This window comes from Capronia epimyces (assembly GCF_000585565.1).
Source record: "Capronia epimyces CBS 606.96 chromosome Unknown aczIQ-supercont1.10, whole genome shotgun sequence".
Lineage (NCBI taxonomy): Eukaryota > Fungi > Ascomycota > Eurotiomycetes > Chaetothyriales > Herpotrichiellaceae > Capronia > Capronia epimyces.
The window spans coordinates 233,147-250,767 of NW_006912913.1; the positions used below are offsets into that span (position 1 = coordinate 233,147).

General features: G+C 53.1%; 6 protein-coding genes across 6 annotated transcripts; 2 read left to right on the top strand and 4 right to left on the bottom strand.

The window, feature by feature from the left end:
- Window positions 1–760: 760 nt before the first annotated feature.
- On the top strand, window positions 761–2,715 carry A1O3_09625 (uncharacterized protein; the record flags this gene model as incomplete). The annotated part of the gene is made up of 5 exons (XM_007739719.1): window positions 761–826; window positions 888–993; window positions 1,049–1,410; window positions 1,512–1,657; window positions 1,725–2,715. 5 exons carry the CDS (start codon window positions 761–763, stop codon window positions 2,713–2,715), a joined length of 1,671 nt encoding a protein of 556 aa, XP_007737909.1.
- Window positions 2,716–3,298: 583 nt separating this feature from the next.
- A1O3_09626 (uncharacterized protein) lies at window positions 3,299–3,836 on the top strand (the record flags this gene model as incomplete). Its single annotated transcript, XM_007739720.1, has 2 exons — window positions 3,299–3,427; window positions 3,516–3,836. The coding sequence occupies 2 exons, from the start codon at window positions 3,299–3,301 to the stop codon at window positions 3,834–3,836; spliced, it is 450 nt and encodes a 149-aa protein (XP_007737910.1).
- A 1,488-nt stretch (window positions 3,837–5,324) lies between these two features.
- A1O3_09627 (V-type H+-transporting ATPase subunit C) lies at window positions 5,325–6,695 on the bottom strand (the record flags this gene model as incomplete). The annotated part of the gene is made up of 4 exons (XM_007739721.1): window positions 5,325–5,519; window positions 5,594–6,178; window positions 6,235–6,329; window positions 6,401–6,695. 4 exons carry the CDS (start codon window positions 6,693–6,695, stop codon window positions 5,325–5,327), a joined length of 1,170 nt encoding a protein of 389 aa, XP_007737911.1.
- A 943-nt stretch (window positions 6,696–7,638) lies between these two features.
- A1O3_09628 (uncharacterized protein) lies at window positions 7,639–8,320 on the bottom strand (the record flags this gene model as incomplete). The annotated part of the gene is made up of 2 exons (XM_007739722.1): window positions 7,639–7,671; window positions 7,730–8,320. 2 exons carry the CDS (start codon window positions 8,318–8,320, stop codon window positions 7,639–7,641), a joined length of 624 nt encoding a protein of 207 aa, XP_007737912.1.
- Window positions 8,321–9,957: 1,637 nt separating this feature from the next.
- A1O3_09629 (Ca2+-transporting ATPase) lies at window positions 9,958–14,362 on the bottom strand (the record flags this gene model as incomplete). The annotated part of the gene is made up of 3 exons (XM_007739723.1): window positions 9,958–10,861; window positions 10,914–11,296; window positions 11,345–14,362. 3 exons carry the CDS (start codon window positions 14,360–14,362, stop codon window positions 9,958–9,960), a joined length of 4,305 nt encoding a protein of 1,434 aa, XP_007737913.1.
- A 2,370-nt stretch (window positions 14,363–16,732) lies between these two features.
- A1O3_09630 (uncharacterized protein) lies at window positions 16,733–17,494 on the bottom strand (the record flags this gene model as incomplete). Its single annotated transcript, XM_007739724.1, has 1 exon — window positions 16,733–17,494. The coding sequence occupies one exon, from the start codon at window positions 17,492–17,494 to the stop codon at window positions 16,733–16,735; it is 762 nt and encodes a 253-aa protein (XP_007737914.1).
- Window positions 17,495–17,621: the final 127 nt, after the last annotated feature.

A 17,621-nucleotide genomic window follows, 5' to 3' on the forward strand; every position in this document is an offset into this window, starting at 1 on the left:
GTTGGTGGGAACATGACAGAGCGCAGGGTTTGAAGCATGGTCCAGGGGCGCCCACGGTGAATCAGCACATACGATCTTTCTAACACCACATTCTTCCACATTCATGATTCAAAGAATATACCACCATTCCCCTCCCCCTCCAACCCATCTGAAATGACACCTGTTTGCCGCCTCAGTTTCCAATTCTCAACATCCGAGGCTGCCTACAGTTACTATCAACTTGTTTCAGTCTCTGTCTTCTCATTCCTTCCCCATCCGCTCTCCCCCGAGGGGCCAGGTTCACGATTCTCTCGAAAGTCTTCTTGCCGATTGGAGAATGCCCAACCATCTATATCTTGGATTGCCAGAGGGAAATTGTCTGCATCAGGCAGTGTATTCCGGGGCTCGCCTGACCCTCGGCCACTCATGGGCACTGCAATTCCAGAGCTCCTCCCGCTACTGGTCATGTTCTCACGTTCTTTTGTATTCCGGGAAAGCTGGGCCCCAGAAGCCCCAGTGCCCGTCTGAAATTCCGGGCGGTGCCACTGCATGTTCCGTGAAAATGCCGAGAGTCCGGGGTCGTTCCCTGCAAGCGAATATGTACCGAGTACAGAGTACATATGTCGCCAAATCACATCCTGGCCGACACCCACGGTCGTCGGTTGTCGGTCGTTGACAACCTCTCGAGGCGACTGTTCCATGGACTTTGTGTCGGCAGACTTGACAAGTTTGCAGGTTTACGCACTGTCTGGTCCCTCTGGCCCCTCTGGCCTGCGCCGTCATGGCCATCATGAAGCGGTCTCAGACAAAGGACGTTGATCTTGCCGTCGGTCCTGCATTGGCAGCAGTGAGTTTATTTGCTCTTTTCTCCCAGTGGATGATGGATGGTGTAACCAAGTATTCTCAAGTTACTGCCACAAAATCCCAAGCCGTGGTACCGAACACGGCACCTCTTGCTCCTCAACTGTATCCTCTTGATACCATGGCTGTCTGCTACAGCCTACGGGTTCGATGGTATGTTTGCAACCCGGAGGCTCGCCCAGCCGCGATCGCTCAAGTGTAAATACAGGCTCGATGATGAACGGTCTCCAGTCGCTGCCACAGTGGCGGAACTATTTCGACAAGCCCAGTTCCTCAATCCTCGGGACCATGAATGCCGTCTACCCGATTGGCAAATTCTTTGGCCTCTTCGCCACCGCCTGGCTTGGGGACCGATATGGAAGAAAGCTGCCCATGTACTTTGGCTTTGCCTTGCTAGTGGTTGGTGCTGCACTGCAAGGAGCGGCGCAGGACGTGGCGATGTTTATCGTTGCACGCCTCTTGCTGGGCATCGGCACCGCCGGCGTCTCGCAGCCTGCGCCCATTTTGATCTCTGAGCTTGCATACCCAACTCATCGTGGCCGTCTCACCGCCATGTACTATAGCACATACGTGAGTCCCTACCGTCGCCGACACTTGCTCGTTTCAGTTTCAGCCGTGCCTCGCAATCGGCAGAAGACCAGTGGCCCTGGCTATAGCTGACCGATTTCCAGTATGTCGGAGGAATCATCGCGGCCTGGAGTACTTACGGTACTTTCCGTATGCAAAACACCTGGTCATGGAGGATTCCCTCACTTCTGCAGGGAGCAGTGCCCTTGTTTCAGCTGTGCTTGCTGTACTTTGTTCCGGAATCACCCAGGTATCATCATCCTATGTTCTCATCACTCCCGCGGGACCAAGGTTCAACCCTAACCCTCTTCTTGCAGGTTTCTGATATCCAAGGGCCGGACAGAAGAGGCGCGGCGACTGTTTGTCAAGCATCACGCAGGCGGAGACGAGTCCTCCCCAATGGTTGCCTTTGAGATCAGCGAGATTCAAAAGGCCATCAGCCACGAAAAGACCATTCACTCGGAAACCTCGTATCTCGACCTCGTCCGAACCAAAGCAAATCGCAAGCGCACCTTGATTGCCGTCATCGTGGGTTTCTACGGGACCTGGGCTGGTGTCGCCGTCATTGCGTATTATCTGACCCTGGTGCTGGACACCATTGGAATCACGTCGGCCAGCATGCAAACCCTCATCAACGCCATCTTGAACGTGGTCAATTTCGTGGTAGCTGTGCTTTCCGCCGCGTTGGTCGACAGGATAGGCCGTCGTCCTCTCTGGATCTGGGGCGTCATCGGCATGTTCGTGTCCTATCTGGTCTGGACAGTGCTCTCGGCCAAATTCCAGGAAACGCATCGCTCGGCGTATGGCAACGCAGTCCTGGTCTTCATCTTTCTGTACAAGGTCTTCTACGACGGCTGCTATTCCCCCATGCTCCTCGCATATCCCATCGAAATCTTTCCTTATACGCTTCGCAGTCGAGGGCTGAGTGCATCCATGGCGACCAACCAGGTTGCTTTGATCATGGCACAATTCGTCAACCCGATCGCTCTCGATGCCATCGGATGGAAATACTACATTGTCTTCTGCGTTCTCCTCTTGATCTTCTTGGCCCTCATCTACTTCTTCTTCCCCGAAACCAAGGGAAGAACGCTGGAAGAGATTGCGGGCGTCTTTGAGCAGGAAAGTGCCGCCCTCGGCCAGGATGCAGTCAAAGAGATGCAGGCGGAGGCGGAGCTTGTCGAGGTGGTTGAACCAGCGCCCGAGAGGCGGAAAGGAGCAGCAACAAGAACAGCACTTCGACATTCTGCCAATGGCGCAGACCCTCAAGCCGGGTTGCGTAAAGAAAAAGGCTGCATCAGGTTTGGCTGATGGTCACCGACCTGGTCTCGAGTTTTGCCGTCACAATAGTCAAGATTGCTGCTTCCTTAGACAGGTACAACATATCAACCTGGTGACGTTCAAGAGTATACGTACTTGTTTTGTGCGGAACCCATGGCGACACTCACAAGGCCTACGATTTGGGTTTACATAGAGATAGTACCTTGACTCGCCGATGTCACAGTCCCAGTATCTAGCTCCGCAATGTGGTCCGGTGCAAACGGTCTGGTTCAGAGGCAACTAGGACGTGGATCCAACCGGGCAATCGATCAAATAGAAGCTCCCATACCCAGGAAAGCTCATGTCAACAGCTTCTTTGAACTAGCAGTGAATGGCAACTTTGTAGTTTGAAGGTCGGCTAATTCACATGATCGATCTCGGAATGAGACAGTAAATATGGTAAATTAGTTAGTCCCTTATGGGCTTAGCCTGTAAGATATCTAAATCAGGAAGTTGGGCCGCAAAACTGTCGCTGCTTTGCCGTGAAGGACTTTCATCTGTTCGCTTCAAGTTCGCTGTTTCAGCAATTGCCCACATCGGCAGTGAGAGTGAGAGTGAGAGTAAGATTGCCGACATGCCGAAGAACAAAAAGGCCAAAACGAAACACTACTCCTCGAAGCCGCCCGGCGAGCTCAGCCAGGCCGAGATTTGGGATGATTCGGCTCTGATTAGATCCTGGAACGACGCCGTCGCCGAGTACGAGGTACGTCAAGCTTGCTCTTGCTCCTGGGGCATTGGCTTCTGCTTGCTATTCTCTTCTCCATTGACACGATTCAATCTGATCTGGACAGTATTACCACAGCATTCACGCGCGCGGCGAAGACGTCGAGGAGATCCTGCGCAAGGCTGAGATGGACGACCTTGACCCCGTCGAGGCTGCGCCCAAGAACGAACGGCACGACGTCGACGTTGACACTACGGCCGGACACCGAGCCAGCCTTGGAGCTGCGCATAGTGAAGATGGAGAAATCGACGACGACGAGGTCGTTGCCGATCTCCAAGCAGCCAAGGATTCGCTGGCTCGACAAGGCACGTCTACCTCTGATTCTCCCCGGCACCTTCACTTCCCGCAGACTAAAACCACCCTTCTTCGGGTGACAAGACAAGGCTAACCTCAGTCTCCCTGGACAGTGCAAGCTGGACTGGATGTGCCTTCAGTTTCCCTTGCCGGCACAATCCAAGCGCCTCCCCCTCTAGACTCATCTTCTCAAGCACCACCTCCGATGAACAAGCCTGCAATAGGGCCTAGCTTGCCACCTACCGCTGCTGATGGTGCGTTTGGTTTGGACCGCATCCCCTTCCCTTCCTCCCAACCTGTTTCCAATGCTGATTTCTCACTCCTCCGTCTCCAGTTCCTTCGTCGGACCAGACACTCGAGAACATCAAAATGGCCTATTACTGGGCGGGCTATTACTCCGGTTTGTATGATGGACAACGACAAAGTCAAGCACAACTCTAAGCTCCAGGCCGCGGTCAATGATGGAAATCGGCTCACATGGCTCATATGGCTCACACGGGAGACCACAAGCCTACCTGCCTCGAACCGGGTGTCAACATTGACCTCCTTGAATGCAAGACCTTCTCAGCGTATCGAATAGCCTCTCGCTACAGGTTGAACCGAACACCACCTGTGGATCCTTTTGCTATCCACCGTCTAACATGGCCTGACGGATGGGCAAGCCACTATATGGCACCACAAGGCGAGGCTGCGACGAACGGACCTGGCTTATCTCATGTTCTTTCAAGACAACAACAGTGTGGTGCGGTGTGGAGCATGTGACACGACGAAGTCGAGACAAACGTCTGTCCCAACGTGAATTCGCCGGTCAGATTTACTTCGACATTTCCTAGAGGAACCCAAATCCCACACGCACGAGCATGGACCTGGCAACTGCTAGCGAGCTTACAATAGCACTACTCCATTCAACCTACAGCACAGGCGGGCTTCGTATGCTTATGGGCGAGGCGTTGAGCCTGATGACTTGACTGTGCTTGGAGAGCCTCTCTCTCTGATCGGCATATCGGGCCCAACAGTGTCTTTCTCGCACATCTGAATACATCGGATCCGAGAGCGTGTCCCGAGACTTCTGCTGCATAGGCATCCGATGCCAGTGTCGCCAAGCTACAACCAGTCTGACATCCGTGCTGCATTTCATTGTCCCCTCGGGGGTGGTGGGGGCCAGGAGCGCCTCGATCCAGCAGGGCATATCATATTCACAAGCAACAAGCACTCATTACCGGGGTGCCAGAGATGCGTTGACGAGCAGCAACCCCCAGGCAGCGCATTTGAACAGTGATCGTGTCGCGCCTAGGTAGTCAGAACAGCCTAGGTCGAACTGAATCATAGAATAATCTTGACAAGTCATGACTTGGGCTACTTGCTCGTTTCGTTCTCTCGAAATCGTTGGAAACTCCTAACTTGGCTCATCAAAGCTCTTCGTATGTGCCACACCGGGCGCCCTGTCTGTTCTAGGTATATCCTTGCCTCGAGTCGCTGTGCTTCGCTCCAAAAAGAAAAGGGTGGTGCGTTCAGTAGACCTCCAAGCTCGCTTAACCTTGTCCACAGTTCAAGGCCTGCGGATTTCTCGATTGCGCCCAGCTCAATCCACGGCGATCTGATAAGAGACATAAGCCGAGTATTCGCCCTGGTCGCCGCCAGTCACCAGATCAGCGGAACCCATGCCTTCGTCCTTTTTCAGGCGTCCTTTGCTATCCCGTCCAAACGCGTTGCCTGCTAGGTAGGCATACTCTGCATCGAGGGCTTGCTGGACTTTCTTTTCGCGCTTTGAATCGGTCTGTGCCCACACGTTAGCGGCAAGGACAGACGAGGCTCGCTAAATGCCAACCGTCGGGGCTTCTGGGGACATACCTTGATCAAGACTGATACAAAATCCAAGGGCAAGCCATACCTCAGGACCGTCTCGACAAAGACTCTGAGAACGATAACATGCACCAGACACATAACACCCTCACTCCAGCCTGTCCGGCCCAGCCGTAATGTCTCACCCCAAACCCTCTTCTCCTCAGCCTCGACCCGCTTCAGCTCTTTTACTTCGTCTTCCTTTCCACCTTCTTTGTACTTATAGTCCCGCGGTACCCACTTCTTCTCCCGCGCCTTATGCACAAATTCCTGTGCATGTTTGCTGAACAGTGTCACTGCGTATAAGCTATATTCGGCGTCGGAGGCCACGAAGTGGGCCGAGCGAGGCACGACCATGGGTGCGAGTGTTTCGTAAGAGCGCAAAAAGTCTTTTACACTGGAAAGGGGAACTGCCACGAGGTGCGTGTCCAGATGCTCTGAACCCTTGACCAGGACATCTGGAGGGACGATGCTCAAGAGCGACTTGGTGGAAAGGTTCCCTGTCTGTTTCCGCACAAGCGTCTGGAGATTTGTGCGGATCGAGTTGTATTGGTTGTATTTGGATCGGACGTCGTTGTCGATCGAGTTGACTTCCTGAAGTCCTGCTGTTAGCGACGTCGGCAAAATCCCGGGCCTGACTGAGTCCGTACTTTTGTTAAAAGGTCAATCAACTCCGACAACGGCTTATCGGCGCGGTATTTGACTTTGTTCCATGAGAAACTTCGTAGATACTGTTCGAGAGGTTCTAGAGTGAAGTAATCGGGTCAGTTCATATCAAAAGCGAGATTAGCATGTTTACTGCATTTGCAGACATACTGTCATTCACATTCTTATGCATGGCAATCTTTTCTTCATCCCCATCAAGAATGTTCCTCAGTGTATCCCCAACCTTGCTCACCACGGAGTTGCAGGTGCCCTCAAGTTTGGCCAGCTCTTCCGATTGCTGTAGTAATGCATCGAGCGTTCCAATCTTGAACTCCGGTACGGGGAAAGGCAAAACTTCGCCATTGGAAGGGTTCACGGTTTTCTGTATAGAAGAAAACGCATCATCCTTGTGGCCGGAGGGAGTGATTGAAGAAGGAACAGACACGGCGAGGTATTTGGTCGTCATGTTTGAGGGTCAAGGGCGGGCAGTCACCGGGCGGAAGGTATCCAGTGGCCGGGGGATTCAGCTAGGAGGTTCAAGACATAATCAGCCTGATCTGTCGCAGGCCGAGCTCGGTAGCGGATCCTGGGTTGTTTCTTGGGATTACTTGCAACAGCTCCTAGAGCCTCCTGCTATCACCTCGAACCCCGGAGCGATACTAGTGTTGGAGCTGCACTGCGCAGGCCAGCCCGGAGTGGAAGCTGCGTATGCCAAGACCGTTCCGCGTTTAACCTCTTCCGGGTGTATTTGATGCTGCTTCATCCGTGCTCACCACAGGTACGTACCTACTCCTCTGCAGACTTGGTGGCTTTAGCGCTCAGCCATGAGCGGTGTCGGACACATATCTCGGAAAAGCGAAGCAAGAATGAAGGGTAAAGTCTCTTACTCTAGGCTTCTAGGGAGAAAGGCGACTGGACGGAAAGATTTGAAGAGGTTGTCAACTGGGTTCCAGTCAACCCATGGATTTTGATTCTGCCTTGTCCTCCCCACACTGAACAAACAAAGGACAACGATGCCGAATCCAAAATGCTTGAATCCGTCTTGGTCACCAGGCTGTATGTCAGTCACTTTTGGGCAGGGGTGACGCCAGACATATACTGTTCTCTGTCCATGTCGGGCCAGCACTCGTCTGGGCCATTCTCCTCAATGTCGCCTCACTAAACAAGATCTTCTTGCCCATAATTGGTTTGCGACACCGTCCCAACCCCGATAGTCTGCAGGTGACAAACAGTGCTGAAAATGCCGTCTAATCTCGCCCTGTAAAAAGTCTTGTCCAATTCCACCAAAACTCTATCAAATCCAATATGTACTCCAAGATGCAGTTGTGGTCCGGTCCCATCTAGCTGCAATCTTGCACGCAATGGAGCGAGTAAAATGCAGGATTGTGCCTGAAAGCCGGGGCCAGGCTTCAATCCGTTGCCTTGTAAAGTGATTGTAACAACTGAAGGATCACGCGTCAGTAACTCACTATGAAGAAGGTGGACAAGAAGCAGACTGACCTTTGCATGCTTAGGTTCAATAAAAAGTGCCTTGGCTTCGACTAGTTTGCTTGGTTCTTCTCCTTCAGCAACTTCGAGGCTTTCGATCCATCCTTCCGCCCAGGCCTTTCTCCCATCTACTTTGGTCGTCTTCGCCTTGAGAACAAGGAATTGGCCCGCCATTGTCGGCTTGAGATAGTTGATCTCCAAACTCGCTGTTACGCCGACCTTGTTGGGCATGGCGGGGAATGCACACCGTGCAAGCCCTTCGTCGAGCATTGTGGCCAGGAACCCGCCGTGAACGACGCCTGGATGGCCACTAATATCTGTACCCACATAGAATATCTGTACCATGGATTTGCCATCCTTCTCGTTAAAGTGGTAGGGTGGCACCACGAGCATATTCGGCCCGGACAAAGTCCCCGCAGTCAAATTGTGTTGCCGGACTTCAGGCGGAATCTTGAGGTGTGGCCTCGACTCTTTGAAGTCCGGATTCGCTCGTAAGGACTGTGCTAAGGCACAATTTTTAATATGGTCGTCCACGTCGCGGGAAAAGGCATCGCGAGGCTCAAAGAGTGTGAGTGTCTCGACGTCGGAGGGGAGGGAGCCCATGATAGCCGGCGTAAGAATGGGAGGAGCGTAGGTGAGCGCGTAGTAGCCTCCGACAAGGAAGGAGCAGGTGCTGATGATCAGGAAGCTGACTGTTCTCCGGAATCGCGCTTTCCCTTTGCTGTGAACGACAACTACACTGGATTTAGTCTACTGTTGTGCCTGCCGCCGTGGACAATGAACTTGGACGCACCTGTAGAATAGAAACTCGGGACACTACTTGTTCTCGATCTTGAGCGCCGGACTGGGCTTTGCAGGGCACCTGAGCGTGCTGTTGAGGTCAGGAAGCCAGAGAGACCGCGGTGGTGTTGCGGGCGCAGGAAGGTGTGTCGGAGGGAAGTGAAGGGGAGCGCTGACGGTGTGGAAGATGCAACGTAGAATGATCTCCGGCTGAGTAGACTGGGTGATCGTGGAAATAGAGAGAAGGAAAGGATAGTATTTATCCTCGACTGGCCTGGAGCCATGTTCTGCAGATAGGAAAACGACTGGCCACCCGGGGCCGCCGCCCGATGTCAACGATGGAGGTTGCAGAAGATGGTAAAGACGGAAGGCCAGAAATTATGGGGCTTAGGGGCTTCTGAAGGGTCCGAGGAACAGAGGGTAATTATTGGGCATTGGGCTTCGCATGGAAGATGCTGTACAGTGTACGGAGTATCCGTGCCTAGTCCGTATAACTTTTCGTTGGGAGCCACAGCGCAGGTCAAACGCTTGGATTTTCGCTGCCTTTTTGGCCCGCCAGAGATGATACGACGATACACTACGTACGCAACGCGTATTCCGTATAGGCAAATCCCGCTCCTAAAGGTCTACAGTATGGAGTCCTTCTAATCCTCTGGGATGCCGCCCGTCCCAATCCCCCTTTTGCCTCGGCTCAGCCTCACGGCCCCTCTCGGCCTAAGAACCCAGGGATCCAAACACAGACCGATATGGACAGTCCTCCGGCGGCCCCGACGTAATAGATAGTACGTAGATACTACTACTATGCAGTAGGCATCCACCACTGCAGTAGTAGTGGCAGAAGCACATTCTGTAGGTACCTATAATTACGAGGTGGTCGGTAGCATTGATCAGTAATACGAGCGCACGGCGCCGCATCACGGATACCTACCTAGGTACCTATATCGAGGGTATTAGGTAGTACGGAGTAGATGGTTGCACGTCACCCCCCCAGAGCATAGCGCCATGCAGTGCAAAGTGCTGTTTGTACAGCATGGTAGACTTATGTATGTGTTACGGGCTTTTTCCTCTGCTGTGTATCCTACAATTTGATAACCTGCGCTCTGCCACCGTTATTTTCAGCGAGTCATCTGGTCGGACCGTGCATCTGCTCTGCCTGTCAGGCTACAGCCCAACTTTATAGCTGCCGGCCGCTCAAAGAAAGCCATAGTGGACACCACACCACATCTCAACATCCTTTCATGACACAGCTTTGATTGTTGGATGTGCCAGATCGAGTCCCCGACAGTTTGCCTAACACGGGCGCCATCGCGTGATAGTTATGAGCGACTGGTCTTCAGAGAGCCTCGACGTCGTCGCGACGTCGCCGCGACACCAAAAGGGCTTGATGGGGTGCGTAACTGTTAGTCTTAGTGCCAATGCACAGCACCTGCTTTGCGTGGTAAATTGGAATAATATTGCCATCAGGCGGCGGACGACGACTGCCGGGAGTGAGAACCTCTTGGTCGACCAGTACTGGGACTATGCGGAGGGCCGTGCTCAAAATGAGGTGCCAACTCAGGATCCTGGCTCGGAGGGACACCACTCCTAGGCGACATTTGTGCAAAGACGGGATCTTCGGCCGGTGTGGCTGGGTGGATTTCCATCCCAGACGTGCCCTCTACCCCAGAATGGGATCGAGCCCGCATGAACCGGACAGTCTCCTGTTCTTCAGGACGCCTCTCGACCGGTGACCAGCCCCCAGCAACACTACCAGCGATAATTCCGGCCATCGCCGCTGCAGGTCCGAAAACTGAGGAGGTGGACCTTGCCCGTCGTCGAAGTCTCTCAGGAGTGGAAGGTGAGCCCGATGAGGTGTCAGCCACAGCCGGTTCCGCGTCCGGGGTCTGGGGTAACTCGCTGTTCGAACGAGAACGGGACGGACTTCGTGAGCGTGGCATGAAAGTATCTCGTGGATGTTGCAGCTTGTATGCCAACTCTGACATGCGACCGCCTCTGATCTTCTTCAGGAATGTCAACTCTTCTCGAATCTCCTCCAGGGCCGGATTCCAATGCCGGACCCTGTCCTCGTCATCTTCAACAACAAACTCGGGCCCACGCTTTTTGCGGTGGGGAATGCTTGGTATGAGTTTGGCGAAGAGTTCATCCGGGATCAATCTGATGATCACCGCCACAGGTATGGAAAGGGCGCCGAGCACTATCGAGTAACCCCATTGAGCACCATTGATTTTGTGGATTGAAAATGCTTGACCACCCACAAACATGATCAAACATTGACCTCCAATGATGACGAGCTGGATACCAAGAAACCAGTAGTTTCGTAGCACTCCTTCGAAGATGTTGAAATGGTTGTCCAGTCGTCGCGAGCTAAGAAATAGTCAGTAAGCTCGGGAATGGACGGTGGTACAGCTATTCTTACTTGTATTGGTTGAAGATTTGCATCCAGACAAACGTGTTGAAGATGGTACTCTGCAGGCGATCCCTTTCGCCTTGGGTGCCGTAAGAGAGGATGCTTGCTCCAGCGAAGTACAGAATCAGCGTCACTACAAGCTGATAGATGGTCTGTCCGATGATCATTTTCCACATCGTGACGGTGATCAAGGGTGCCGACTTAGGCTCTGGTCGTCGTCTCAATATCGAGGGCGTGGGAGCGTCAGTGGCCAATGCAAGTGCTGCAAAGGTATCCATGATCAAATTGACCCACAACAGTTGCACGGCGGTCAGTACCGAGTTTTCATCATCATTTGCAACGGCGGAGACAAATGTCAAAATGACAGCCGTAATGTTGACGGTAACTTGGAACTGTAACCTGATCAGTACGTTCACTGTGGTCCAAAATCAAAGACATACCTGAAGGAACTTCTTCACAGCGTCGTTGACAGCCCTCCCCCATGATATAGCCTTCACAATTGATGCAAAGTTATCATCCATGAGGATGATGGCGGATGCTTCTTTTGCGACCTCTGTTCCTGCAATGCCCATGGAGAAGCCCACGTCGGCCGTCTTCAGGGCAGGTGCATCGTTGGTACCATCGCCAGTGACCGCCACAGTCTCTCCAAGTCTTTTCAGAACACCAACGAGTAGCTTCTTATCTTCTGGACTGGATCTGGCGAGTACCTGCAGGCGGGGAATGACCTGACTCAACTGCTTGGAGCTGAGCTTCCTGAAGACCGGCCCTTCCATAGCTATTCCCCCCGGCGTATATATGCCACATTCGGTTGCAATAGCCTTAGCCGTCATGATGTTATCGCCTGTGACCATGCGAACAAACACGCCTGCCATTTGACAGTCACGAACAGCATCCGTGACTCCAGGACGCAGTGGATCTTGGATGCCTACCACGCCAAGGAAGACCATGTCCTTAAAGACCTTGTCAAAGTCCGCCTGTTTCCTGTCCTCTGGTGAAGCAGCACCTCGTGGGGGCCATTCATTGAAATCGCGGTATAACAGTGCGATGGTACGCAGGGATCGAGAAGCATAATTGCTGACAATGTCGTTCAACGCCTCCATCTGGTCAGCAGTCATAGGTGAGTCGACAGTCCCTTTGGTCGGATCAGTGATAATCCTGGTGCATTTCGCAATGAGAATTTCGGAGGCGCCCTTGACTAGCATGCGGTATTTGCCGTCAGCTAACTTGATGACCACAGCCATACATTTGCGACCCGAATCAAAAGGCACCATTTGAACAACCTCTGAATTAGCTCGTTCTTCACTAATGGGTCCGATGGCGAGATAATCCACAATGAAGGAAAGGAGAGCAGTCTCAGTCTTTGACCCGATGAAAACCCGTTTGCCGTTCTCCTCGCTTTCGAAAGCCGTGGAGTCAAGTATGATCGAATCTCGGAGCAGTTGTTTGGTGTCCGACGAGAGTGTAGCCATGAACTCAGCCGGGGAAACATCATTAGATGCGTTGCTTCGGCCTTCCGGTTTCTTGTTGGGGGTACCAGTAGAATCCATTGGGACCTGCTTGTCGCCGAATCTGGAGGCAGTCGAAAGCGTGCCGGCAACCACAGACATCTTGTTTTGTGTCAATGTCCCGGTCTTGTCCGAGCAAATGGTGGTTGCATTGCCCATGGTCTCACACGCCCTGAGAAGTCGCACCAGGTTGTTGTCTTTGAGCATCCTGGTGGTAGCGAAGGCAAGAGCAAGAGTAACAGCCAATGGTAGACCTTCAGGCACTGCAACCACGATAATGGTAACAGCAACAATAAAGATCTGAAGAAAGCGTTGACCTTTCGACTGGGCACCACCATCCATATTCTTGAGTTCAACCAGGAACTTGATGAAGAGCACCACAAAAAGTAATAGTCCTGCGGCCAACCCCAATTTGGCAATGTATTCGGCCAACACGTTCAATTTCGACTGTAGAGGTGTCGTTTGCCCTTCGTCTTGTAGAGACATCAACGTCTTGCCATAACTGGAGTTGACTCCCACAGATGTCACGAGAAAGGTACCAATACCCTCAGTGACCTTCCCGCCCGAAAGAATGAAGGGATCCATTTTCTTCAAATTTTGATGGTTTTCAATGGCGTGGTAGACGTCATCAGCTGCGGTTTTCCGAATGATATCAGACTCACCAGTCGCAGAAGATTCGTCGCATTTCAGGTTGTGACCTTGAATGAAGACACCATCCACTGGAATGAGATCACCTGGCTCGAGGTACACTACATCTCCGACCAGCACGTCGTAAACGGAGATCTCCTGTGATTTACCGGAACGAATGACCTTGATCGAGCGCTCTTCCTTCTTACGATTCAGCTTCACGAATTGGCGTTCTTTCTGGTAATCGTTTAGGGCCCCGACAAAGGTGACGACAAAGATGGCGACCATGATTGCCACACCTTCTACCCATTCGACATGAGCCTCATGCGCCTCGGATGGAGCAGGCCGGACGGTTTGATAAATCCCCAAGGCGAGAGATATGACAGCCGCCACAGAGAGGAGAATAAGGACCTTGTCATTGTAGGCGATCCAAGCCAGTTGCCAAAAGGTTTTGACCTTTTTCTCCGGAAGTCGATTGTCCTTAAAGATGCGCTTGCGGTCGGCAAACGAAGTCTCGGATATTTTGGCGGGAGCGGTCATCGAGCCGGCGGTGTTGCTTCTGTTAACGGTCCCGTACTTCTCCTCGGATTCCACACCCGCTTGCACAGCCGCTTCGAAGGTGACTGCCCCCTCTAGGCCAGCTTCGTCCACGCTCAAACCGCTATGACGATTCGACCGCAATCCCTTTTCCAACCCAGCCAGACCACCCAGAGCATGGAAAGCCGCCAGATTCTTGGGGTTGATCATTTTGTTCAACTGGCCAGGGGTGAAAGCGAACTTGTTGTTTTCAACTTGAAAATCGGCCTCGGTTCCAGGATCCGGTCTCAGCGCCTCCGCATCGTTCATGACCTCGTCGTTGTTACTGAACGAGCCCTTGCTCATTTGTTCGTCCAACCCCGATGTACTCGATGCTATCTGTGTATCTCCGCCAAACTCAGACGTAGGAGACAGTTCCGACTCCAGAGACGGTGCCCTTGCCCTGGATCCAGGAACGGAAAGGAAGGTTTGAGGGGATGGCCCATCCAGGAACTGGGCTCTGGGAGACGAAACATTGTGTGGAGAGGTCGGGCGCGATTCGCGAGTGTCAAATGATGCGCGAACATCGGTAGGAGAAACTGAGGGGGGAGACGACGGGCTGGAGCCCTGGTTGAGGCCTGCGGTTTGTATGCGTGGCAACAGTCCAGGTCTATCAGAGGCTTCGCTGAAAGGTTGCCCAAAAGGTTGATAGACGGCGGAATCGTCGATGCTAATCGTTGGGGCTCGTGGCCGGGTTGGTGGTGGTTTGGGCGGGTCTGAGTCTTGCCCTTCGGGAGGTGTTGGAGACATTGTGGAAATCGAATGCGAACGCCGAAATATATGTGTGACAGAACCCAGAACCGATTCCCAAGCCTTTTCAACCACTCTTTCTTAGTCCCTGCAAACCGGTCTGAACCAATAATGTATTGCGAGAAAGTCCAAGGAGCGGCAAGGCGAAAGAGGCAGACACGTCCGGCTTGCAGGAGAAGTAGATGCTTATATTGTGCAGACGGATGGCATAAGCTGAGGAGGTTCTATTATGATAGACTGTGAGACACATTGCTTTACCAGCGAACGAATGGGAGGCAGCCGCGTACCCAAGAAGAATGGCCAGAGCAAGCGCAGGACCCAAATAGCAAATCGACCAACACAATCCCAGTGCTCGACGTACTTTCAGGATAGTAGACTGCGCTCGACAGTCACAGTCACGCCGACTGTCAGGTGAGGAGAGAGCACTGCAGTCTCTCGACCAGACCAGGGTCTCGGGATAGGAGGGTGTTGTGGTGGTGCCATGTACCCGCGTGGAAGGAGGACAAGCAACAGATGTTACTGGGAGGATGAATGCTCGTGTAGGGGGGAGGACAGAAAGAGCCCAAACTTCAACCGACAAAGTGAATAGTGAAAGGAAAAAGAATGTACAAATGGAACCAGGCAGACCGCCATGCCATTATGGTTTGGATGAGGGAAAAGACTACAGGTACTCCGTACAAGGCGATGAGTTGACTGACGGTGCAGATGGTCTAGAGGCGAAGCATGGAATGCAGGCCGCAGTACGGAGTATTTACTAGTGCTGTCAACAGCCCATGCTTAAAGTAGCCAAGTCAAGTTTATGCGACTCGAAACCCATCCAAGCCCCCAGCAAGCACGAGGCCGTTAGTACCTAGTAGTCCATAGCGTTATTTAGTTGTGTGTCTTCTAGGCCACATCAGGGAGCTGGTGCTCCTACTGCAGTTCCAGAGGCGCTTTCTCAATACACTGTATCCGCACTCTGTACTATAACTGTCTACTCCGTAGGCACCTAGTAGGTACTCCGTACTACAGGACCACAATAATAAGGTAATCCATCGGAGATTCCTCCCGCCGCCAGGCTGGTCAGTGATCCATGCCTAAGGCCTTGCCTGCGCCCTCAGATCAGTGGCACGGGTTGCTGGACCCTTTCAAACACCGTTATACGGAGTACACCATTCTCAACACCCTTCTTTTTCTTGCTCAGCGGCTACCCTCCATCTGACGGGAGAGAAAGGAGAAAAAACAACTCAACTCTACCCGTGCCCCGCCGCTTGGTTCACAGCGCCTCCCCGACTCCCACTGTATCTCGGCGTTGCAGCTGGACGCTGCTCTCAGCCAATTGAAAGATGAAATGCTGGCCAGGGCGTTTTGCACTGCCACCGTGCTAAGACCTTGCCAACCAGGCTCCCTCCCTGTCAGCGATCCATCTCTCACCACTGCTCATTTTCGGGGAATCCAGTGTATGTCAATTAGGATCGCCTCTTGACGAGACTAGGCCCCAGCTGACGAAGGAATACCGCTCTATTTTCTTACCTACCGTCTCCGGTCTATCGAGTTGTATCACAATTTGCCTCCACAGTTGACTCCATCCTCCTTTTGCCGCAGGTCCCCGTCCCTCGTCTGAAGCGAGACCGACGTCTTTTCGGACCGACTAAGCAGTACTCGTACATCACATCTGCTACAATCTCATCGGCTGTGATAAGGGTAGGGAGCCAAGATCGGCACCTCATAATACAGCGGAGATCCCAGCGCCAGTCACTGCTCGGATCTCTAGGAGACACAAACATGGGCGCCCACGACAAGACTTTGATCAAACAACGGCTTTGGCGTTGCACCAGGGAGACGCCATGAAGCTGGGCAGCGCCTTAACCTGAATATCTTGAAGGTGGAGAAGTTGTCTTCGTAGTAGGCTTTGATTACCGACGCGTTATCATAGGTTTTGATCCGAAGCCTTAATTTGGTTCATTCGAAGGACGAGGTTTGCTTAAAGTGAGGTCGCCAGCCCGGCCCCTGACCCCTGTCAACGTTTTCGAGCAAAAAGCAAGGAGCAGACATCAACCGTGGAGCCGACATCATAGCATGTTAACCGTCAAGCACAAAGTTACCTGTAGGTACAGAGGAGTTATTGTCCTCCTTGGACACTGGTACGGATACTTTGAACTGAATCCGACTCAAAAGTCCGGTCGAATATGCAAATGAGAACAAAACATGTTGCAAAACAGCAAAAAGACATGATGCAAAACGTATGCAACGATGATTTGTCTCCCTATGGCCACAACCTGTGTTGTGCATCAGACTACTTCATCTCGACCAACACTCTCAATCACACCAAGAACAATGACTCTTCCAATTTTGGCGGACCGTCACGCAGGTGGGCATTCAGTCAGTCAGTCAGTCATACTTGGCCATTAGTCCACCGGCAGCGCCGTTCTTCTCGATGAGTTCTTCGAATCCTTCGATGCGACTGACCATGGCGTAGGGCTTGAAGTCCTTCTCTCTGTGCACGGTGTGCTTGAAACAACCGCTCCAGCCTGGCCGGGGGTACTGGCGCACGACATTGTCGATGGTCTGGGGATGGACCAACTCGGCGCCGGCGCCAATATTGTCGAGCAGGGTGCCGAGGTGAATGAGGCGCGTGATCAAAGTGATGCTCCCTTTGTCCTGGATGTCTTGATGCCGGATGATGGCCTCGGCCACACTCTCTGCCTGCTCCTGCGGCGCCACGCTCTCTTGCTGCGCGGCACCCGGGACGGCCGTGAGATCCGGCCTCTGCAAGATCTGCAAGGCATGGAACGCGCCCCAGAACTCGAAACTGAGGCGCGTGTTGGTCAAGAACTCGGCGCTCGTGCCGATGTCGTGCAGCATCGCCGTCAGGAACCACGTCTCCTCCAGCGCGGAGTCCGGCGCCAGCCCAAACTCGGGAAAACACTGCCGCGCAATGGCGCAGCCGTAGCTGTACACGCGCTGGCTGTGCCGGTAGGTGTCCGGGTCGAGTTTCGACTTTGCATACGCCGCCACGCGCGTTGCCAGTGCCGTCCGCGGTGGCTGCAGCGACGACATCTCCATCGCACAGGGACTACCCGTTCTCGGCCTCTGTAGCGCTTGGTCGGCCGGCAGCGCTGTGAGCCCGTAGAGGATGGTGGTGTCGGTCATCCTGAGCTGAGAAATGGTACCTAGGCTAGCCTAAGGCACCGATCCAGCTTACAGTAAGGCACTCCGAGGTGCGTTGACGCGTACTCCAAACTTTAGGCCTCGAGGGCTGTGTCGGCCGTGTTTCGTG